General features: G+C 34.9%; 1 protein-coding gene across 2 annotated transcripts in view; it reads left to right on the top strand.

Annotated features, from left to right (window-relative positions):
• Positions 1-25,180, top strand: part of kto (mediator complex subunit kohtalo) — an 83,586-nt gene that overhangs the window by 26,740 nt on the left and 31,666 nt on the right. For both annotated transcript variants that reach the window (XM_085951464.1, XM_085951465.1), the window contains exons 18-29: positions 1,287-1,534; positions 3,922-4,034; positions 4,120-4,302; positions 5,276-5,411; positions 6,688-6,880; positions 10,587-10,681; positions 11,363-11,471; positions 11,615-11,817; positions 12,848-13,003; positions 13,681-13,824; positions 14,243-14,384; positions 15,849-15,890. In XM_085951464.1, the coding sequence (XP_085807590.1) occupies positions 1,287-1,534; positions 3,922-4,034; positions 4,120-4,302; positions 5,276-5,411; positions 6,688-6,880; positions 10,587-10,681; positions 11,363-11,471; positions 11,615-11,817; positions 12,848-13,003; positions 13,681-13,824; positions 14,243-14,384; positions 15,849-15,890 (1,764 nt within the window). The remainder of the gene's footprint in view (positions 1-1,286; positions 1,535-3,921; positions 4,035-4,119; positions 4,303-5,275; positions 5,412-6,687; positions 6,881-10,586; positions 10,682-11,362; positions 11,472-11,614; positions 11,818-12,847; positions 13,004-13,680; positions 13,825-14,242; positions 14,385-15,848; positions 15,891-25,180) is intronic.

Raw genomic sequence — 25,180 nt, forward strand, 5'->3', positions numbered from 1 at the left:
TTCTCCTAACAGAATACCGTCAAAGTTTTTTGTATGCAGCACCATCGTACCCAAGTCGAGATCACTCCAATTATCGCCATCATCAGAGACTATAATCCAGTTTATCGGCTATTTTCAAAATGTGTTTTCCGCGGTATTCCTGATAACCGAACAGTACCGTTTGTTCTTCCCCCACTCCAGCGAAATTCTTATGCTCGCTCAACAAAAAGTGTTTACGTCAAGAGAATTTCGCTGGAGTGGGGGAACAAACATTCGCTCGCTTGGTCTAAATGGGGCTTTATAGTGCAGTCAGATAGGGACTGATGGCTCGATGAAATGGCATGCATCTCTCATGCCGCTTATCAATTGTGTTCAACAAAAATCTGTTGGTGGTGTCAATCTAAAATCTTCACTAATTGATTCTTCGTGTTGGGTTTCAAATATATGCCGCTGATCTATTTTCCGAGATGATTAAATGCAAATGTTTGAGAAAATAGCTAATCTAATGATGACATTGCGACTAACCTGCATAGTGAAGTCGGCATTCAGCGTTGCCAGATATCCCGATTTTTGCGAGACATAAAATAGATTGTCCCACGCCGGACAGTTAAATTCACAATTATTGAATAAAAGAAAGCGATTGGTTCGTGATGCACACTTGTTTACACACTAATTTCATTTTTACCAACAAATCGAATCGCTATACCGAACGGGTATTTTCTCAGACGAATTTAAAATGATGCAAAAAACAGATGTTCTATTGAGTTGATATAATATTTAATTACTTGGTCAATTCAACATGATATACTCATGTGATGAATTTTACCAATATATTAAGCAGCAGAAAGAAACTCTTCAGGAAGTAAAATCTTCAGCGAAGTACAAATAGGCGAGTGTTGGGGAAAAATATTGTTTAATATTATTATTTTGATAGTCAAAGAGTTTTGTAGTTTGTGTTGTGTCATTTATGATTGATATTATAGAAATAAACATTAAAAATATTGAACTACTTATTCGTTTTTTAGGTTGTCCCGCTTTTTGCTCCTAAATCCCATTTTTTCATTACACATGGTAAAAATCCTTATTTGGTAAAATAATTATCTGGCAACGCTGTCCGCAATCTACTTCTGTGCGCATTAAACCTTCCGTCCAAGTCAAGTAAATTCCACACGTTTGTCACCCCATTTTCTGTGAGCTCTCTGCCTAGTTTCTAAACTAGGTCACTAACTTGACAGCCAGACTAGAAAACACCGACAGGAGTGCAAATGACAATAGTTACAGAGTATGTTATACTGTTGAATTTCTAGGAGTATTTACCGAAGTGTGGACACGCCGATGATTGGTGTACTGGGTCGTCCCGGAGTCGGCGGGGTGGGCATGCCCAATGGGCTTCCGGCCTCACGCCACCTGCTCTACACCACGCACTTCCCCCTGCCCTGGCACGAGGGGGAGGGCGGCGCGCCCCCGCACGACACCAATCAGAGACATGTCTTGCTGTATGGTGTCGGACGGCACAGAGACGAGGCTAGACACCAGGTCAAGAAAATGTCCAAAGGTATATTTTATTTCACACTAAACTTTGTCAGTCATACTTATTTGTTTTCATTGGATTTCAAATACAATTTGCAGATGGTGCTGGTTAGTTTTTAAAATTCAATTGAACCCTGCCTAAACTGAATTATAATAGTTTAGGTATGCTATGGGTGATCCGACAAAAATATTGCTCTCTTTTTCTGTCATACTTATTTGTTTTCGTTGAATGAAGAATGCATATTACAGATGGTGTTTTTTAGTTTTTTTTTAAATTCATTAAGCCCTGCCCACCAAACCATAATCGATAAAAAATATTCGTTTATCTATAAAATATTTTTGACTATTATCTATTATGGCTTGGATTAGGCAGGGTTTAATTGAAATTTAAAAACTAACAAACACTATCTACGCATTGTAGTCCTAGTTCAATGAAAACAAATGCATTTGACTGACTAGTACGCACTATTTATGTCAGATCACCGATAGCATACCTAAACTAGAACAGCATACCTCCCACCATTCGCTACTGGTACATAGTCTATAAGTTTCAATGTGTATTTGATCTATTGCAATTGGTTTAGCAAATGGCTATCAAATATTTCCTGTAAAAAGTCTGTTAACGTAACCTCAACTCTTTGGTGCCCCGTATGCTATGCATGTTTCATCATTGATGTGGTAGTTTTCGAGTTATAACGGAACAATCAAACTGTATTTTATTATTAGAAAAGATGCGCATGTATCTTCGAAATATGTAGTCAAAATGCTAAATAAAAATTTATTATTCAATTTCAATTTATTTTTAACATATTGTGGACATACATGTGTACAAATTATAAGTTTAAGACGTTCACAACATGACATATAGAAACAAAGAAGTATACTTAAAACAGTAAGTGTTACATAAAAAAAGAGATAGATAGTATGTTATTAAACAGTAGAAATATGTACATACAAAAATTTTAATTAGATAGGTACAAGGAAGTACACCGGATGAGTTAAGCCCATATTCCATTGGCAGATTGCGTCTGGCCCGATCGTCTGCCACGACTGTCAAACTCTATTCTCTATGGTTTTCAAGGATCGTGAGCGATCGGGTCGAAAGTGGAAAATTTTCTATTATCCGTCGTGCGATCCTTTCATTATCAAGCGAAGATTGCCGAAAGCGTACGAAAATAGCCGAATATGCGCCTGAGTCATGCAAACGGTCGTTCATTTCATTCTACTGGTCGATTTCAACTGAACAACTACAAGATGGCGAAAACTTAAAAAATATATATGGAGTATCACCGAGGACACAGTCCTCGTCGAATAAATACACGCTAAAGATATAGTGTGGAACGTAAAAAAATCCGCCATATTCAATGGCGATCACGCTGTTCTTCAGTTAGCCAACTTTTGACCCAGTGTTTTCGTTTACGGCGAGTCCTGACCGCCTGAGCCAGTTGAAATATAGCCATACTCGCTACAATATATTAGTCTTTGGATTATTCGATTTCGATATTCGAATTACTCAATTGGTTTGGAGATTCAAGCTCGCCCAGTTATTCATGATGTAAATTAACAATAAGTATACAAACTTTCTATAAATGTCAAACGGCCGCATAAATTTTAACAGATCTGATGCTCGCTAGGTTTGACAGCTGACAGCTCAGTTTTGTTGACGTAAAATTGCGCGGGAATGCGTTCAGTGTAGCCACCAATCTAAGAAATATCTAGTTTTCACTCAACCTATATTTTTAATAATAGCAACACTAGTATTATTTTAACCAATCAAATCAAGGACCAACGAGATTGAATCGTTGCGTGTAATTGCAAATAGCTAGCAACGACGGTTGGCGTCGATCGTTGGATCGGGTTGGGTCTGTGCGTCTGCCAATGGAATATGGCCTTTAAGCAGACCCTATTTTAAGAATTTATAAAACAACGTCCACCTATACTCATCCTCACGTAGGTGGAATATATCAACACCCGAAGCAATTTCGTTGAACATAGTTATCGCCCTCCCAATTGGCATTACCAGTGGCAGGTTAGTTCTGCACCTTGGGAGAATAAACAACTGATGTTCTCTATTTCTAAGATAGTTATCAGGGACACACAGGTCGACACTGCCCAGAATGGCAGAGTTCTCATTTATACCTCGTATAAGTCGAAAAAAATACGTAGCCAAATAAAGATTTCTTCTAAATTGCAAACTGCAGTATGTAAGCATGCCTAAGAGAAAGTCAGTTGGATAAAGCCACGGATAGTATCCGTACAACATCAAATAAAGGAGTCTCAAAAAATTAATATTTTGAATACCATGTTTTACATACATTAGTGAGGAGCTAAAATCCTTTCATTCTGAAACGTTTATAACGATTGCACTGCGGTCGTGTACAAGTTGTTTTAATTATGTGTATATTGTTTCAGAAATCTGTAAGCTGTTCTCGAAAAAGTTTTCAATAGACGTTGCCGAGGGTGGCAAAGTAAAAAAGCATTCTAGAAGTGAATTCAATTTCGAAGCAGTCACTCAGAAGTTTCAGGTAATTAATAACACAAGATGTATTTACATTTAAAACTTTTATGATAGTCTTGTCATTTTAAACCGTAATTCTATTCTGTTTCCAGAATATGAACTATTTTGACCAGCACGTAGTGTCGTGGCAGTGCGGCAGCACCGTGGTTGAGATGCTGCAGGCTTTCGCCCTCGGCACCTCCAGTTACCTTCCCGTGCAGGAGCATGTCGCCTTTCTCTTTGATCTTATGGAGCTAGCCGTCAATGTCTACGGACTAATAGACATCTGCATTCAGGTAAATTAATTTATTCTCTATTGTCAGTTGAAAGTCATTTGGTGTGTATTGAAATACTTATGAACGGGCCTCGTTCTTTCACATCGTCTAGTGGAAAGTGTATGTTGGTAATAAGACTTTGTGGATATTAATTTTCAGTGATGTTTAAGGGGGGACATGCTCAGCGTAGGTCAAAATGGAGCTTTTGTTCTATTTTCAAAGCATGATCCTGGACATACCTTAAACGTTGTAGATAATTTATTTATATAATTTTGAAGCCTTATTATCCTTTATATTTATTTTAAACATTTGATGACTGCATAAAGTATTTTTGTTACATAACATAGTATTCTTTCAAACCTCTCGCTCTAATGGTTTAGAATATAGTCATATTTCAGTACATAAACGTGCAGTGATGTTAAGATTTTTTACGTTTATTAATTTTTAAACGCATTTATAAAACCATCAGTATAATTTATATCGATGTTATTATAGTGAAATATTTACGATAACAAAATTATATTGATAATCTCTGTGATCCCAAATTTGACAAGAATTAGGCATTTTATTATTCAAAAAATGGGCAAGATTAACACATTTGAAGATAATTCTAAAGATACTAATTATAAGCTATGTCTTTGACCATTCAAGTGTGATAAACATCCTACGAATAATGATTGCTTTATAATAATTATTGACGTAAGAATAAGGTAGTGTTTTTTTGAAATACGCCATTTCTTTTGGCATTCCCCAGTGGTTAAGCTACAACATACGGCCGTAGCCATAAATTGACAAACTATAATTGAAGTAGGGAGTAAAATGATGTTACCGCGCGTGTTTGAACATGTACGTAACCGAATTTTTTTTTTTTTTTTTTAAACGGTAACTCTAATGTAAGGCGTTTTAATCTCAGTGGCACTATGTCAGATTTGAGTGTGAAGCTTCACTGTTATAATAATATTATTTAAAAGCTCTTCTTCCTTTTCATTTACAGATACTCAAAGAGTTGCTGGAGGTGGAATCGGTGTTGGCGTCTCGTAGTCCAGGTCAGGGTTTGCTGAGGAGTTACACCACCTCTCTGGCATTGTACGTCGTCGGAGTCCTCCGAAGATACCACTGCTGCTTACTATGTAAGAAAACTAGAGAACTTCAACGTACGCTCTGCACATTCAATGGATATTGTTTAGTGCCTTGAATTTTAATGACGATTGAGAGAACTCTTTCGATTGAAGTTTACTGAGTGATTTAAACAGATGCTATTTTATGAAATTCAAATACAAATTCATTTACTGTACATAATATAGTGAACGGGGCAATTAGAAGAGTAAACAGAAACATCATAAAAAAGTACATATAAGTATATCGAATGAGCTAAGTACACTGTATTTAAAAAAATATATAAAACAACATCCACCAAAACTCATTCTCACACAAGTGGAATATATCAATATCTGTAATTTGGTTGAACACAGCTATCTTCTAGTTGCGGAGGGTGGACGGGGTTAGGTTGTTAAGGTTTAACATAAATATTGCACTCTAAACTTTGTCAGTTTTACTTATTTGTTTTCATTGAACTAAAAACTGTCTGGTAATTTTTTAAATTCAATTAAACCCTGCGTAACGAAGCCATAATAGATAATAGTCAAAAAATATTTGTTTATCTATAAAATATAGTATAATAAAAGTATTATTAAAGAATATTTTTTATCTATTATGGTTTGGTTTAGGCAGGGTTTAAGGCTATACCTCAGTTGAGGCATGGTCTAAAAAGATCGTAGCTAGGCGATGCGCGGATTGCGGGTCGCGGGTGCAAATGACTTAAATATAATTTGTCATATAAATGCAACATGCGTCCATTTAATGTTCTGTTTATTGTTCTATTAGTAACAATAATAATATATTCATTGACTTGTTTTCTTTTTCAAGTAAATGGGTAACGTTTTTAGTCATCTTTACACGATTTACGAATTAATACCCCCGTCGCCATCACGAAACAAATTGACGTATTCACACCTCGACTATCGTTCTCCGAATGCCAGCGAGTCCAAAATTTCGTCGTGCCTATAGTTGAAAATCATTTGCCGTTTCACTGACCTCTGTTATATGTATTCTTAATTCAACGAAAACAAATAAGTATGACTGACAAAGTTTAGTGTGCACTATTTATGTTGGATCTTAACAGTCGACCTCCACCTCTCGCCACTTCTATTTTCTTACCAATTGGCATCACCATTGGCAGGCTAGTTCGTAGTTAGCGTTAGTAATTAAGTAAAAGTATCGAATGACAATGCTTGTCTTGGAGGTTGCAAAGGTAGTAACGCCTCTGGTGTAGACAAATCGCTAATCAAGTATTGCCAGTATGAATAATATAGGTCTCAAACTCACTATATTACGTATCCATTGTAGTGTGGCCTGAACAAACTGGAGCCGTTTTCGAGCAGCTGTGTCGTCTGGTGAAGCCTGTGGTTAACCCCGGGGACTGCAGCTCTGCGGAGCGCTGCATCCTCGCACATCTACACGACCTCTACACCATCTGCTCTCATCTGCGCTCCAAGAATCACCAGGCCGAGCCCTTCTCCAATGCCTATCCTAAAATAAGGTACGCATCGGACAGTTGTCTTTGGATTAGCTTTCATTGTGAAATTTATTGACCAACCAAGCATGTGTGATATGTATTGAGCATTGAAAACGGCTTTGTCCATATGATTTGACAATGATGAGGGTTTATCATCTTGATTACAGTAAAACCTCATTAACCTTTCTAACGCGGCAACTGACTTTAGTCAGCCTATACGCGCAAGTCATCCGCGCGTCAGCTGACTAAAGTCATTTCGATTTTCGTTTGCCTAGTACTGCTTTCGGCCAGGCGCGAAAAAATCTAATATTGATTTAATTTATTCAGAAATCATCCTTCTCTTGACATCTGTCAATGAATAGCCTAAACTTTTGTTCTATCTAATTTAAATAAATATTTTTCGGGAGCGTGTCTTGGATAAAAAAATATCAGTCATCGGGCCAATTCAAACTTGCCGGGTATATTAGTGTCTTATCGCTTCTTAGTGCATGTGCGCCGAAGATATTTGACTGACGCGTTTGTAGCGATACGAATTCGCGATATAATATGTTATATTGTTTTTTAGTGATTGAAAAACTATTTGGTGCATAAACTGTTATATAGAATATGAGAAAGTTACATTGATCAAAGTGAATTTACAAAACATTTTACAAAAGGAATGCTTTTTGAGATTGCATTCATTCGTCTACCTGCTAGTATATTATCCGCGAGTTAATAGTTTCGGAAAATAATTTGAACAAGGTGTAATTTAAATATAAGAGTCCGCGATTCAATATTTCTCTTTGTTTATTGTTGATTAACATTTTTAAATACTATTTTCTGATTATACTAATAGGTAAAACGGACAAAAGTTGTTTATTTACCTTAGTTATCAGTCATTTATAAAGAAAAGATATGTTAAGTAAATAAACATTTTCACACAATTGAAAATTTCTGTATCGGAAAAATTAAAAACATTTTGTGATAGCATATTGTGTGTGGTCGATATTTTGTCATTATTTTAAAATGGATATCCCTGGTAATTTGAGCGATGAAATGGGAGAAGCAATTCATGATCCTGATTCAGATTATGAATTGAGTGAAAATGAGTACTACGATGATTCAGATACTTCCAGTGCCCCATCAGAAAGTGCTGCTGCCGCCGCCTCTAATTTAAATGTAAATCGTAATGTTGACGATCTGTCTTCGTGGACTACTGGACCTTTCATACCAGTTGTTCACGAATTTGATGATTTCTTTTCTGGAGTCAGCCCGCACACAAATTTATCAGATAGCTCTAAAGAAATAGAATTTTTTGAGCATTTTTTGAATTCAAATATAATGGACAGAATCGTAATCGAAACAAATAACTATTATACAGAAGACATTAGAAGACAAGAACCATCGCCGAAATCACGAATGCATAAGTGGGTCAACACAGACGTCCCAGAAATGTACATTTTTTTTGCTGTAAGTATGTTGATGACTAGAAATCGTCACATCACAATAGAGGAACATTGGTCAACCGATCCACTCTTATCCAGCCAAATGTTCGGGAAAGTAATGCCAAGAGACAGATATACTTTGCTTTTGAGGATGTTGCACTTTTCGGATCCCAATACTCAAATTCCTGGAGATAAATTACATAAAATTAAAATTCTGATCGACCATTGCCGAGAAATATTCAAAAAAACAATGATGCCGCACGAGAACTTATGTATCGACGAAAGCATAATTGTTTTCAAAGGTAGATTGCTGTTTAAACAGTACATTCCTTCAAAACGCCACCGTTTCGGCATAAAAATGTTCGTTCTTTGCGATGTGATGACTGGTTATATATTAGATTTCATAATATATTGCGGGGAAGGAACAGATATTGTCGATGAGCAGGGACTTGGCATTTCGGGAGCTGTGGTAACGACATTAATGAACGAATATTTCGGTAAAGGTCATACTATGTGGACTGACAACTGGTATTCAAGCCCAGACTTATTTAAACATCTTCACGAAAAAAAAACAAATGCTTGCGGAACAGTCCGAAAAAATCGAAGAAATATGCCAACATTTAGGAAGCTCAAGAAAGGAGAAGTGGAGTCAAAAAATAGTAGCTCGCTATTGGCTATAAAATGGCACGACCGGCGCGAAGTCCATATGTTGACTACATTGCACAATGATTCATTTACACCCACAGGAAAATTCAATAGGCAGACCGGAGAGCCTATACTGAAACCTACATGTGTTATCCAATATAATAAATGTATGGGATCTGTAGATAAAGCTGATATGATGTTAAGTACACTAAGTTGTATGCGAAAATCAATAAAATGGTACAAAAAGGTGGCTTTCCATATCATAGATCTGTTTTTATTAAATTCATATATTCTGTTTAGTACTATCACAGGCAAAAAAACAGGTCTAGCTAATTTTCAGTTAAAAGTAATCAGGCAAATATTTGAAAAATATCAAGTTCCAGCCACATCCCGCGCACAGCAACCCGTCGACCATCCACTGCGCTTATCAGCTAGAGCGATGGCAAAGCATATGCCGGACATAATTCCTCCCGCAAATAAACGGATAAATCCTTGCAGAGTTTGTCATCTTTGTGCGAATACAAAAAAAAAGCCGAAAACCAAAAAATATTCCAGATACATGTGTTCCGAGTGTAACGTGCCATTATGCGTGTATCCGTGCTTTAGAGAATACCATGAAAAGGTGAACTATTAAAATATTTAAGTGTTTCAAAAATACTAAAATGACCTACCTACATATCAGACGATGTTGAAATTTATAAATTAATAACATTTGAAACTATGTGGATTATGTGTTCTGTTTAGTGAATAGTGTATTGTCATGTTATCAAAATAAACCATTAATATTATCAAGTGGGGTGTAAAAAAGGATTTCTCATAATTTATTAAGTGGTCTGGGATTACGGTTGCATTAACTCTGAAGTTTTGAACATAATTCTGTCATCGACGCACTTGTCCGGAGCCGACACGTCAACAAAATGGCGACTGAAACGTAAGTCACACGCTTTTTGTATAACGCGGCTTGTTCGTCATTCTTTATCATAATCAGGTCACAAATGTTTATTTTTAAGATCGTTAAAAATATTGCGACTATTCATAATCACCGTTGAACACTTAAAATATTTTTGATGACTGTATTTGTACATGTTTGACTGACATTTATTGTGATTTATCACAACTTGAAATCATGACGCGCTCTATTGTATTAAAGCGGTATTCTTGACGCTTTGAAAGGGTTAATACGAATTCCAATTACGAATTATGAAATGTGTGGGGGAAAAATATTACATTTAAAAATTTTTTTTTTTTTTGATTTTCATAAATATTGTTAACGATCATAGATGTGCTTGCCAGATTTCCGGTTCCGTGTGTGTTAATGGGTCATAAAATGTCAGGATTATTTTTATTACCTTCTTGAAATAAGTAATTTATGATGTTTTAAGAAAAGTCTGTCATAATTTTCAATGGCTGGCTCATGAAATAGTGTAGCTTATTACGATTGATGGAATATTTTTATATGCCAGGACTCTGAAATAATTTCGAATTACGGAATTCGAATTAAAGGTATGGTTTTATATGAAAATAATGTTCAAGGGACTTTTTTTGTGAAAATTTAGAATTACGGCGAATTTCGAATTATCTATGTTCTTATTAACGAGGTTTTATTGTATATTGATAAAACACACTATAATAATATAATATTGGTTATTTACCTTTTACAGGCAAGTGTTATATGCCGGGCTCCAGCCCGCCCCTTCGAACTACGTGTACAACCCTCAATTTCTCAGTGAGGTCTTCGCAAATCCTAGGAGAGGAGGTAAGATGACTATTGTGTCACCATAGCTTTATTTCGTGTACCAACGGCGAGTGCTGTAATTTGTGAGTGGTTATTACAACTCGAATCCGTACTCTCGTAATCTATTGCAGGAAGATTCTCTGATTATGGTTTAACAAATTATTTACAATTTTTTTAAACGTGCATCAAGAATACGAAATGTCATTGGGGAATCGCAGTATTGCAAGTATTTAACCTAACTATTTTCAGATGGCGGATATACTACGGTTTTATCTCCACATATTTCTCACCCTAGGACGTCGAGTCAGAAATGATATATGTGTAAATAAAACGATACTCAAATATCAAATGACTCTCCTGTAATGTTGAAAATTGTCAAACGCACTTTTGATTTGGCATTCTGTATGCTCTGTTAACCCATTGAAGACAGATTTAATGTTGCAGTAAATTTGACTAGAGTTTACTAAAAGTGTTTTTATTATGTTTTGATTTCAATATTTTTTTACCTAGGAGCGTTTTTACCAAATTGACGCTGATTGTCTCTAATGAGTTTGGCGATAATTTTGAGTGGACTGTATTTGAGGAAGTTGGAGTTTTATGGAGTATAGAGGAGGCAGGGATGTAGTCCAGGCACTAACCTTTTTGATGGTCGAACTGTTTATCTGATTTCCAGCCCTGCTTAAGATGGTTTTTTTGTTTTAGGTAAAATTGAAGTCTCGTGGGCGCGCCAATTGTCGGAGTCACCGAACAATCGATACAGCTTTGTCTGTTCCGCAATCCTTTCCATTTGCAGAGAAGTCGACAACGACAGGTGAATAGCTTTCTGAATATTTGATCAAAAACATGTCATAGAGCCGAGGGAAAAAATAAGAAACTACATGTCTTTTCCTTTTTTGCTCATCGTTGTCCATATTGTTAGAAATTTATTCACTAAGGCGATTGATAACATTGCAGGGTGAATGACATAGCGATATCGTGCGCAGAGATGACAGCGTGCTGCGGAGGGCTGTCGCTGGAGTGGTTGGGTGCGCTCATGGCGTTGTGCAACAGTTCCAGCTGTCACCAGGCCGCATTCTACCCCGACCTCCTTCTGCAAATCGACATCCAAGACTTGTCCATACACAACTCTTTGGCCGTCTTCACCTGCATATTGATAGGTGAGTGAAGTTGAATCGGCACAGTGAACAATAAGTTGCATTCAACCAAATTGCTTTGATTATCGATACAGGCGGTCCTCGACTTTCGTACATTCTACTTTTGTACAATTCACTATTTTGTACATTCTACTTTTGTACAATTCGCTATTTGGTACATTCTACTTTTGTACAATTCACTATTTCATATATTTTACTTTTGTACAATTCGCTATTTCGATCATTTCTTAAAATTTATTTTTGTCGATATGTAAAAACTTTACGTTTTTATGCAGTCACTCCCCTTTCCTCCGCTTGCCCATATAAATTTATAAACATGAGGGAGAAACTGCAGTGTTAATAATGACAAAAAGAAATTAAAGACTCTCTTCATATGATCGAGACAAAGATAGAAATAATTAGGCGTTCTAAAAGCGCCGAATCTTTTGTTTGAATCAGTCGTTCGTATGACTTAAGCCGATCTACGATGAAAATGTATGCCTATTCAAAGTTTGTTTCCAAAAGACACGGCATAGTCTTGAATGAAACGGAGACATCTTTTTCATTATGGATTGATGATCAATATGAAAAAGATGTCGCTCAGAGCTTAGTCTTGATTAAAAGAAGATTCTAACATGGAATTTCAACGAAGTAAAGGTTGGTTCGACAAATTTAAACTGAATATTCTCATTGCCCAAAATATTTTAACCTTTTCTATGCCTCACAATATTACTATGGCATTATCTGACAGGCCAGAGATTTTTAACGACACACCTTGAATGTAGAGCAAAGCTCTTACTACAATATAACCAACTACGAGATAACTCGGAAAAATTTGTATTGCGGCATATTAATTATGGCCTCATAGAGCAATATAACTCACTGAAGCCATAGATCTGGTTAAAATACATTTTTTTTACATTGTTCTACTTTTGTACATTTAATATTTGTACAGATTTTCAGGAACCAATTATGTACGGAAGCCGAAGACCGCTTGTATGTATATTGGTTTTTTGCGTGAGTCATTTTCGATGGACGTTTTTTTGTGTTCCAGCTCGCCACTGCTTCTCACTAGAAGGCTTTGTCTGCAATGTTGCACTCCCAAGTCTTCTGAAAGGCTGCAACAATGATGGTAGGGCCGAGGCCGGTGCCAGACTCACCTGTCATTTGCTGCTGAGACTGTTTAAGACTGTCGAAACACCACAACCTGGTATGGAAATAAATTTCATAATTACTTTTTCCTTTAGAATATGTGAATGGTTCGATGTGGACAGTCAAAATTACATGTGTACCTTAGAGCTGAAAGTCACATATTCAATATTTTGCAGGAGAGCAGTTTTAACATAGTTAATCTAATCTGGTTAAAATACTCACTCTGTGTGTTGGACACACCTCTAGAATATGCTAATCGCAGATGCAGCGATTGTGTGATAGTTGAATGACTCGCTGATTCTTGCATTGTCGTAATATGTTGACAAGGGCCGAGGTTGTTGCCCGCTACATATATATCTGAGGTGTTTTCAAATTATGTGTAATCGATATAAAGAATGTTAAATTCTTAAATCTAGTGAATTATTCGTTGAATAAAAGAAATAGTTTAATAAATAATTATTAGCAAGTGCAAGGACTTTATAACTAAAATTTGAAGTGATCCGAGTGGGTGTCTTACTACTGCACTTAATTGATACTTTGATAAGCAGTGGTTACAGGTTGAAGTCGCGTCGGATGTTGTATTTTTTCATAAATGATTTTGCTTAGTAAGTGTTTTCAAATTATGTATATTCAATACAAAGAATATTTCGTTTTCAAATCTTGTGAATTATTCGTTGAATAAAAGAAATAGTTTATTATATAATATATAGTAAATTTAATTATGTTTTTTTACAGGTCTATATTCGGTGTCGACGTCCCCTCACCCCGCCCCTGGCTCACTGCACTCGATCCGGCTGAGTTGTGACCGCCATCTGTTGGCAGCAGCGCACAAGAACATTGCCGTTGGTCCTCTTTTGGCCACTCTTAAAGCAATACAAGGTACATTTTGACATACATACAGAGGAACGTTTCCCACTATTTGTGCACTGTTTCTGCAGTCCCGTTTAATATTAGTATATTTAATTCCTAATTTTACATATATCTTTCTCGCAGTTTATGTCTGAAATACATATTCAATTAAATTTCATTTTAACACATTCAATTACACATTATGGGTATAAATGCACGGATCAGCCAGGGTCGATCCACTGCTAGATAAAGGCCTCCACAAGCTACTTCCACTCTTCTCGGTTATTAGTTGCTTACTGCCACGTAGAATTGCCAAACTTCAATTAATGACTGTTACGGTACTTTTAAACGATCATTTTTGTTTTCTTGACTGAACGGACAACAGAACTGATATCTAAAAGAACCTTTAATCGGTTTGTGGTATATTTTATTAAATTCTGATTTGCAGTTGTTGGCGATGCTACTGCCAGAGACGGCGGCAAACCGTCATCGAGTGTCACCAAGAAGCCTACCTCGGGCGGCTGCGAACTCTCGCACATCCTCGGGACCAGTGATGCCAACACCTCCGACACTAATCTTGATCTAATGTCGTAAGTTAAACATTCTACCTTTCCATTTATTGAATAATTCATATATTTTTATAAATCTAAAAGAAATTAAGATATTTTAATTATATTAAAATTCTATTTATATATTATTCTATATTATATTATGTTTTGATGTTATAATTATTAATGTTATATTTAAAATCATTCTGAAAATGAATAATTTTTAAATCGTAATTCGTAAGTTATTTTTTTTCAGAATAATTTTTAAGAAGCTGTTTAATTTGTCATTTTTATTTCAGTTGCATTCCTCTTCGCACATCCGAGATTTTGTTTTGGTTTTTTTTTTAATTTGTTACTGTGGTACAACTGCGTACCGCTAACCTTCATTTTTTCAGATATTTAACCGATATTGAATCACAATAAATAGCACAATCTATTATTATTGGCCAATATTTCAACGAAAGGATTCCTTTCAAATTAATCGATTACCATGCAGTTAAGGCAAACATTTTTTTTTTTTTAGTAAAATGGCCAATAATTGATTTTTTCTGTGGCCAAAAACTGAGGATTTACTCTTATTATAAAACAACGACATTGTAGAAAAAATTGATTATTTTGACAGTCCAAGAGAATGGCAAAATAGTCATCGGCCAATACAATAATAATAGCATCGTATTTTTCGTAATTCTGTAATCTTTATTTAAATTCATAGTAATTTTACTGAAAACATTGTTTTAACTATCTAATTTCTTTCCTATTTAGACAATTTTTAAAGTGAAAGTAAAGACCGGTTCGGATTAGTCAAGTAATTTAGTCGAGTGGCGATTAATTTAGTAACTAAACGCGTATGTATGAACAGACAAATTAAGTCAAGTAATTTAGTAAAATCATTTAGTCGAGTCAATCCATTTTGTTCTATTTTTTCAATCGAGTAGGCGGCACCCACCACCTCTCACTAAATACCAAACAAACCACGAGACAAGTCTTAACATATTTTCTTTAGTTAAGTTCATTAGTTGTCGTAGAATTTATTCGTCCAATTCTACTAATATAGCCATTATAAATAAAGTTATTAACTTATTTATTTTTTGAACATACATTCTTAAATCTTGTGAATAAAAAAAATAATTAATTATTTATTTTTGCTGTGCCCTGTTCATTTTGACATGTAGCTCACTAAGGTACTGTGTTCGGAAACTCTTCATTTACTAAATCATTTAGTGGTAACTAAATAACTCGCCACTCGACTAAACTGCTCGACTAATCTGAACCGGCGTTAATGTTAATTGTGGGCCAAAAGCATTTTTTAATCTCGGAAAATATTGGCCACAATTTCGACGAATCAATTATTGGCCAACTAAAATTTAGGTGGCAAAGATTGGCCAAACATATCGACTCCCCTAATACCATTAAAGAGAGATCAACCAAAAATACATTCAATTGGCTGTCCAAAAGATGAAGAAAAAATCCTATTGATGTTTTAATTGAAAAATGGTTTGGTTATAGGATGGTAGATATGGAAACGTCGAGTGAACGTAGAACGCCTAGGTTTGTCATATTTTATTTTATAACAAAAGAACATGGACCCATCCTTCATCACTGTCAAATGCAATCAATGTTCCATATCATCTTACTCTCTCTCTCTTTCATCGTAATCGCCGCTGCGAGGCTATGCTCGAAATTTCATAAAAAACATCTCCTATTTACCTGCATGTCAAGTCACGTTGCCGATTGTTCAAATGTTTAATTGCAATATTCATTAGGCACTATATTCTGTGTCCATATTTCGTCCAATTATTTAGAGTGTTGCCGTGCAATACACCAAAGAGGCCGTCATCTGAATATATTTACAACAAAATATATTGAATACTAATGAATTCAGTAACAATTTCATACAATTATATAAAAACATGTTTGTAATAATTGCTTTCAGTGGTCATATAAATTCGATTAGATTTAAATTTAAATAATATTGGATAAAAAATCGCACATTGTCTTTTCAATCAATGTGTACATTCGAATCCAGGACATTGGAGGGAATGCGTAAAAACTAATATTTGTAGAAACATCTGCTAAGACCACTCTGCACATGATGTCTACATGTTATGCATATTATTATGAATTAGTTTCAATTCACATGGATTTGAATACACGTGAATTTGAAAAATTACATTTTTTTAATATTACGACAGATCACAGGGGCTCCAGTTACAGAAGTGAAACGGATCACAGAAATATTCAAATTTAAAAATATCACATACGTGTATTTTGTGTTCACCTGGAATCTAACTCGGAACTCCTGGTGTCAGAAGCTAGTGCCTTACATATTGGTCTATGGTTCCAATTTTTTCTGCATAGAATTTTTTTTTTTACCTTAAATTAAATTTGAATCCGGCCATAGTGCCTCGTCTCTGAATAAGTGGGTCACTGACTGGTCGCTTTCGCAGTTATATCAAATTGACATGTTGCTTTTTCAATGTGTGTTAGGATCTAGAGAGAATGGATGGTATGCTTGAAAACCATTCGTTATAAAACAACATCTCTTAACACATTCGCAGACATAATATGTTAGCTAATACGTGTTTTGGTGATATGACAGATATTAAAATTTTTATTTTTTAAATTTTCAATTTAGATGTATAGAAATGAGGTGAGCGCTAAGATATGACACTATCTAATGGAAATATGTTTGCACTGTGAGTAGCAGGGAACATATTGTTTTAATCGAAAATACGACTTCTATAAACGTCGTGTCGTATTCCGTTCCACAGTACAGGACGTCAATGGACGTTCTGTCATATCACATCTCACAAAATACGATGTTTATAGACGTCATTTCCACGAATCTGTTAAGATAGCTCCAACACTATGAAAGATCAAAATTTCCACATCAAAGCGAATTTGTCTTTTAACTAAATTTAAATACACATAAATTCGAAGACAATGATATACATATAAATTTTAGTTAATTGCTGAATTCATGAGTCATCATCTATCAATTCTTGTATTCATTTTTGTAAAATATGTAAAGTAAAATTTGAACGTTCGTCGGTGATTTGTTCCGGCGCGGGTAACCCTCATTTATATACGCAAAGCAAAAGATACATGTTTGCGAATTACGTCCAGTACGCAGTTCGAATGTTATTATTAAACCTTCTTCACACTATGTTCACCGCTTTCAGCCCACCTCATCCGCTTTGTGTTTGCGATAATCGTTGTAAAAAATAAAATTAAAAGATCTTTTTACCCCTGCCAACACTAGCCCTAAAATTAGTGACCTAATTAGTGACTTGGCGCCTTCTTACCTTAACTGAGCAACTTTTCGATGTTAGCCAATGTTATGTTGTCCTGTGATAATTGCGTCGGTGTGTGTGTGTTTATTATTTTATTGGCGTGCCGTCTGTCAGTTGCCGATTCGTCACTCGAATATTCAAAGTCAAGGTTTTATATGGTAATACAGTCGATCTTGGTTATTACGAGGAAGATGGGACTGAATTTGCTCGTTATAAGCATTACTCGTTATATCGTTATATAACATTTTTCGCGCCACGTTCTATTTAAGTATAGAACATAAAAAATCTGAAAACCATCATAAAAATCCCCGTAACAAGTATGGCAGTCATAAACTGAAAAGAAGTTGTTTACTGTAATAAAGTGCTGAGCCGCCGGCGCTGATAGGTACCTACTGACTTCACAAAGCTTGGATTTTTTTACATGCAATTTCATCCATATGCGTGAATACTTTTTCAATGTTGACGGCGAAAACACCAATTATGTACTTAGACACTTAGCTAGTGTCATAAACGTAATCCGATCCCGGCGGCATCGATCTAGTTAACTGCCCGGTCGGATTTTAATGCTTAGGGTCGAAAATGTTGTTATTAAACGATCGACACATTAACAGTTTTGCTCGGTATACCCGAGTAGTGGCTCGTTATAAAAGTGAATAAATGCATGGAGAAAATCATAAACTAAAATGTCAACGAATGTTTCCTCATTACATCCGAGATCTCGCTATGTCCGTGATCGTAATAACTGAGTTCGACTGTATCATTAATTTAAATACCCATAATTCGAAATTCCCTGTAATTCGAAATCTTTCTTAACTTAACCTTCCTTTTATGACACTAATAAGTTTGACTGTACTATCGAGATTGCTAAACCGAAAGGCTTTAAGTCATAATTTGTAACTGCAGCAGCTTTATGTCATCCTGCCGCGAGTCTTCTGAAATTCCAGCCATCTTCGAATCGTGGAAGTTTCTCATGAATGATTTCTTTAGACCGCGATAGCATTTGTTCATATCATGGGGTTGCTGCCTTGATTGAGCTTTATGCGACAATCAATTTCTCATGTGTGCTCCTATAAAAGTTTGTGTACAAACATATTGGTCGAGACTAGGTCGATAGTTATTTCACTTTAAACGCCACTGCCAAGACTAGTTTAGCAGTAGATAGTATTGATAATGGCGTAAAAAATAAAATAGCTATTGACTTGACTATAAGCTCACTTGAGAGCGTGGCGACCTCAGTCTTGGGTATCTGCTCCTCAGACATTACCAGGCGTAAAAAACTGCTGATGCTTCTCATCCAAACGTAGGGCCACACTCGATTAAGACCGAGTGTGGTGCGGGTCGGGTCATTGTTTGTGTTAACCATAATAATTCAAAACGATAATTAGCGTAAATAAATTCAGCAAGTAATATCATATAAAAATACTTACGTTCACATAGTAAACATTATCAAGTGGTTGGTAAACTTGTACGTATGCAATTCGCCGTATCACACTTCACCGTGAAATGTTGTATCGGAAATATATGACAGTATATTAAAGACGGTCGTATAGTACTGACATAAAATTGATGTCTAAATAAAACACGGTTCTTGTCGGTTTACACTTTACAGAAAGCCAGCAGCAAACAAACTTTGAAAATATCTGATATACTGAATTATTTGTTAGGTTAGGTTTTCATTCTTGAATTCATGAATTTTGCCAAAATCAGCTATGATAATTGAATTAACGTTCATATTGAATCTAATAAAATTGGAGACCGTATAATATACGATCATCTTTTTCCAATAAGAAAGCTCACGGCGAACTGTGCCACGGTGAAATGTTTTACGTACAATTTACATGTAACCATTGATAAAGCCTACTATGTGAGCGAAATACGTGTTGTATTAAATAATTTTTATATGACATTAAATATCAAATAATAAATAAATTCTAATCGATTATTTGCAAGGCAACTGTGGTAATTGAACAATCGCTACCTATTATTCTGATTTTAAGTTTGGTTGACGATATCACGAACCCGCCAACGGCTTGTAAATACTTATTATCGAGCGGCAATTGACAGCTGTGCGCACCAAAGACATCCCATCACGAGACAATGCTGGAAATGAATGACTGATATCAGAGTGCATATTATTTACTATTTCAATATTATTTATTGTACATTTTTTCATTTATTTAATAATCATTAAAATAGTGTCGCAAGGTGTTTGGATTTCCCACGGCACGTGGTCTTTTATGGTGGCAGTTTGTATTATAATATTTAAAAAAAGAATATGTATTTTTTTCAGGCATCTATATTATATATCTATCTATTAATAGAAAAATGATTATTTATAATGCAATGTTTTTAACCTTAAATATTTTTCTGTAAAAAGCATTTGCGTTATATTTGAGTGTCAATGTCTAAAGGCAGTGCATTGATAAGTCGTAAAGAATTTCCAACCGTTGTCAGATATAAAAACCGTTGGAAGTCGAAAACGATTATTACTAGATAATATGCTGAAGAAAATTATCTACGATATTCAAAATTAGGTTATTTTTTATGTTACAAAACATGCCAATTTATAAGCTGGATTCTTTCTGTTATATATATATATATATATATATATATATGGCGGCAGGTTGTCAGTGATGGAATACACAGATAAACTGTGATAAAAACATTCTCAAAATTACCTTTGTTTATCATTGGTAAATTACAAAGAATTTTTACTCTAGTCTTACGCGAATTCCGTATTATGAATTTTGAAGGCAGTTCGATTTTCAAATCAAACGATTCTACTTTGTTGTATTGGTAACAAGTTCATCATTTTCTCCTTCTAGCCCCGAAAACAAAATGGCGACTTGCGTTCTGGTTCGAAATCTGTCGCTTTGTTTGCATAACTTACATACGCATTTATTGGTGATTTGCGTGATTATTCATCTTAAAAATAATGGTTATATGGTGGGTGACTACCGCTGGTTTCGTAAATACATACTACATCATTGGCACAGTAATGGCGTGGTTTAATGCTTGGCCTGTGAAATACCACTTGTTTTGTAAATAAAAAAAAAATGTAATGTATACTTTCCACCATGAACAGAACATGATGAAACCGAACATGAAGAAACAGAACATGAAAAAAATAGAACATTCATTTTTGTCGTATGTATTTATCAATTAAATACTTATAAAACTTTTTAAACGTTATAAAGTTTATAAACGAAATGTATATAAATACAGTATAACCTCGTTTTTACGTGCCCGGAATTCACGTTTTCCCGGCAATTGCGTGTATTTTTTTCAGTCCCGATGTATTTCAGTACATTTAATACCCGCATTTACGTTTTTCTTTCCCGCGATTTACGTCGGAAATATTCAAAATATGCGAGTTACGCGCGCTTGACAATGATTGGGTCGTGACATTCGAACGATTTTTCAATAAAAATTTTAATTGAATGTTGTTTTTTAATAAAACGTTATTTGTTTAGAAACATAAAATTTAAATGTTCTTTTTTCAATACCCCCCTTTTACATTTTCCCTTCAATTAGGTTTTTTTTTTTCAGTCCCTTAAAAAACGTAAAATAGGCGTTATACTGTATTTAATATATATAATCCAATGACATTAATATGGACGAAGCATCTGGAAAAAAAAATGACACTCACTTTTTTGTCGGGTCTGCCGAATGGCATAATCTGTTCTAACGCCATTACAATAAAGGTGATATTGCTATAAATTCTCGATGCTTCTTGTCTGGTCTGCCGAATGGTTCGGTTCGAACGAGTTCGCTCAAACGAACATTGATACTAGAAACACTGTTCTAACGCCATTACAATAAAGGTGATATTGCTATAAATTCCCGATGCGTGATATCGCATAATGGATATTGCGTGACGTCTACCTATGCACGTCCGAATGTTAAGTTTGAATTTACTTGCTAGCTACTGTACTGAGTGCGTCGTCCATTAATAATGTCATTGATATAATCACTGCATGTTGGCCATTTGTCGTAAAAACCTCAATTTATCTGCTTGATTTTGATAATAGTGCAAGAGGCTGACACAGTTTCTCGTATAAACAAACTCCACTCTGATAGAGGCCCATATGATCTTGTTAGGATTGGACATGTTGTAAAAAAAAAATCACTTCATGTTGGCCATTGGCGTAAAAGCCTCAATTTATATGCTTGATTTTGATAATCATGCACAACTCCACAGGATTATTAAACTCATTATTTCGTTATACCTAGTCAAAAAAGAATTTCGAACATACTACATTGATTAAGACGAGATACACCTAGTTTGCCGGCAACTCTGAGTTGAGTCCCGTTTAATTGAGGCTTTCCAGTGATTAGGAATGTAGAAATTATATAACTTAATTTTTTTTTTTACTGCGTATTGAAAACCTGTGTTATTAAAAATGTATACATACAACATAATATAGAGATGTGACAATTTCAATATTAAATGTTATATTTTTCCTGAAAGGTCATAGTTATATTTAATTTGAAAACGTCTCATGCATATACACACCAGAAAAAATCGTTTTTGTAGAAAAAAATACGACACTCAATGGGACTTGAACCTGTATCTGCTGGATTCATACTGGGGTGAATCCATTTTTTTAAAACGATTTTTTCTAGTGTGTATATGCATGAGATGTTTTCAAATTATGTATATTCAGTATATAGAATGTTACATTCTGAAATCTCGTGTCTTATTCGTTGAAAAAAAAAAATAGTTTATTGTAGTTATATTTATCGCTGTTCTGTTTTGTCACTGTTTTGTTTTTTCATGTTCTGTTTTGTCACTGTTCTGTTTCTTCATGTTCTGTTTATTCATGGAACCGATAGTACGCAAGATACAAAATGTAAATAATGTAAAATGTAACTAAAATTTGACTATTGTTATTTGGTGGTCGGTTTATATCAGTTTATTTTTGTTTTGTTTAGTGAAACTTAGTAAAAAATGAATACTAAATATAAACTTAAAAGAAGTCTAAGGCTGTGATGCATGGAATATCACGAATCACTATACGCTATTTTGGCATGTTCAATTCCAAGTGGGCTATTATCTACCTACCATCCAGTATCAAAACCGGCAGTGAATCTACCACACTGTTCCATTCTTCAACTTCTGATTGATGATTCTTCAACTTGAACAAATGCATAATATTTGGCGATGGTTAATGCGTTACAAATTTAATAACAGCACCTGTTTTTTACCACCACAGGCAGGGCTTAATGAATTTTAAATAACTAACCAACACCATTTGTCAGTGGCGAAGGGTGGAGTTAGGCTGTTAAGATCTGCCATGAATAGTGCACAATAAACTTTTATCAGTCATACATATTTGTTTTCATTGAAATAAGCCTACAATTTACAGATGGTGTTAGTTAGTTTTTAACAATCAAATAAACCTGCGAAACCAAGCCATAATACATAATAGTCAGAAAATACTCATCTATCTATAAAATATTTTAAATTATGCGATTAAATCACACATAACTTTGGATATTTTATAGACAGAATAATAATTTTATCTCTTATAGTTTGGCTTAGGCAGGGCTTAATGAATTTAAAAAAATGAACCGACAATATGTGTAATGTATTTTCAATCCAACGAAAACAAATAAGTATGAATGAAAAAGTGTGCGCAATTTTGTCGTATCGCCAAAATATAGAAAAACTATTATGGTTTGGTTTAGGCAGGGTTTAATTGATTTTTAAAAACTAACCAATACCATCTGTAAATTGTAGTATTAGTTCAATAAAAACATATACGTATGACTGACAAAGTTTTATGTGCACTGTATATTTACGGATCTTAACAGCCTACCTGCAACCTTTGCTACTGCCATCTGTAATATGTATTCTTAATTCAACGCAAACAAATAAGTATGACTGAAAAGTGTGCACTAATTTTGTCAGATCGACCATTTTATTTTTTTACCATGTCCTCCATAAGATGGAGGTTTGTATTGCCAGACTTTGTTTTTATGAGAAATGGAGGTTAGCCACTTGCACAACCTATTAAGTCTATACTCTGATTCATACACGAATTAAAAAACAATACGTGTACTTGTCAGACCAAGGGTTTGAACCTGGGACCCTCAACGTTATAGGCTGACACTTAGGCCGTGCGGCCATTGTGGGTGTGATGGGTATCGCCCATAGCATACTTAAACTATTATGGTTTGGTCAGGCAGGGTTTAATTGAATTTTAAAAACTAAACAGCAACATCTGCAATTTGTATTCTTAGTTCAATGAAAACAAATAAGTATGACTGACATCATGTCCAATCCTAATAAAATCATATGGGTCTCCACAGAGTGGAGGTTTCTTTAAACAGATTTTTGTTTTTATGAGAAATGGATGTTAGCCACTTGCTTAACTGATTAGGTCTATACTCTGGCTCAAACACAAATTGAAAAACAATGTGTATTTGCCAGACCCAGGATTTGAACCTGGGACCCACGACGTTATAAGCCGATGCTTAAGCCGCTCTTCATTGTGGGCCGGACAAAGTTTAGTGTGCACTATTGATGTCGGATCTTAACAGCCTAGATTCACTTTTCGCCACTGACATATGCATTGAAATTTTGGTAGATGTTGGGCTTGAACTCGTGACCCACAAGTTTCAGAGTTGGATGCTCTGCTACTATTCCACTGTGGTAAAGTCACATGACGTATTCGCTATGTTACTTTAACACCAAGACCCTGTATTTTTATTGCATTACTTAGACATCGTTTCAAGATTTGATATTAGAATTAATATGAGGTTTTTATTTCCAAATACCGATAAGTCCACAATTCAATTGTATTTTTGTGTTTCATGCGTAAATGATTGTTTTTAACGTGTTCACCGTCAGAGACAAGATAACTCATATATCTCATTAGTAACTAATTATTCCGTCTAATTAAATAATTTTAAAATAGGTGACATCTATTAGAATCGTCTTAAAACATTTTATCATATTTGTAGTTGATTTCAATATACATAATATGAAGGGTACATGTCAAAAACGGTTACATGTAAGTTGTACGTATGCAGTTCTTCGTGGGACACTTATTCGTGCGCCGCAGTACGTGAAACATGAGTTCGTGCAACATTTAATCAAATGACGAGTTCTTCGTTCAACATTTCACCGTGGAATACGTATTCTACTACATGTGGCGCTAGTTTGCTGTTCCAATTAGATTCAATACGAATTTTATGAGATGTCTTTATTGGTTTTAAATAATTTAATGTTGAAACTACATAAATAATATACCTATACGATGTGATTGTATTTATAATCTACTTACCTACCTATTTTTTAATGTGTGTTCCTTGTATTACGATGGTTTTATTACGTTAAACACTTAAAAATACGTAATAAAACCATCGTAATACAAGGAACACACATTAAAAAAAAGGTAGGTAATATAACACAATCACATCGTATAGGTATATTATTTATGTAGTTTCAACATTAAATTATTTAAAACCAATAAAGACATCTCATAAAATTCGTATTGAATCTAATTGGAACAGCAAACTAGCGCCACATGTTGTAGA

Source organism: Rhyacophila brunnea, unplaced genomic scaffold, assembly GCF_057557595.1.
Source record: "Rhyacophila brunnea isolate RB1 unplaced genomic scaffold, BYU_Rbru_1.0 scaffold_24, whole genome shotgun sequence".
In the NCBI taxonomy this organism is placed as follows: Eukaryota; Metazoa; Arthropoda; class Insecta; order Trichoptera; family Rhyacophilidae; genus Rhyacophila; species Rhyacophila brunnea.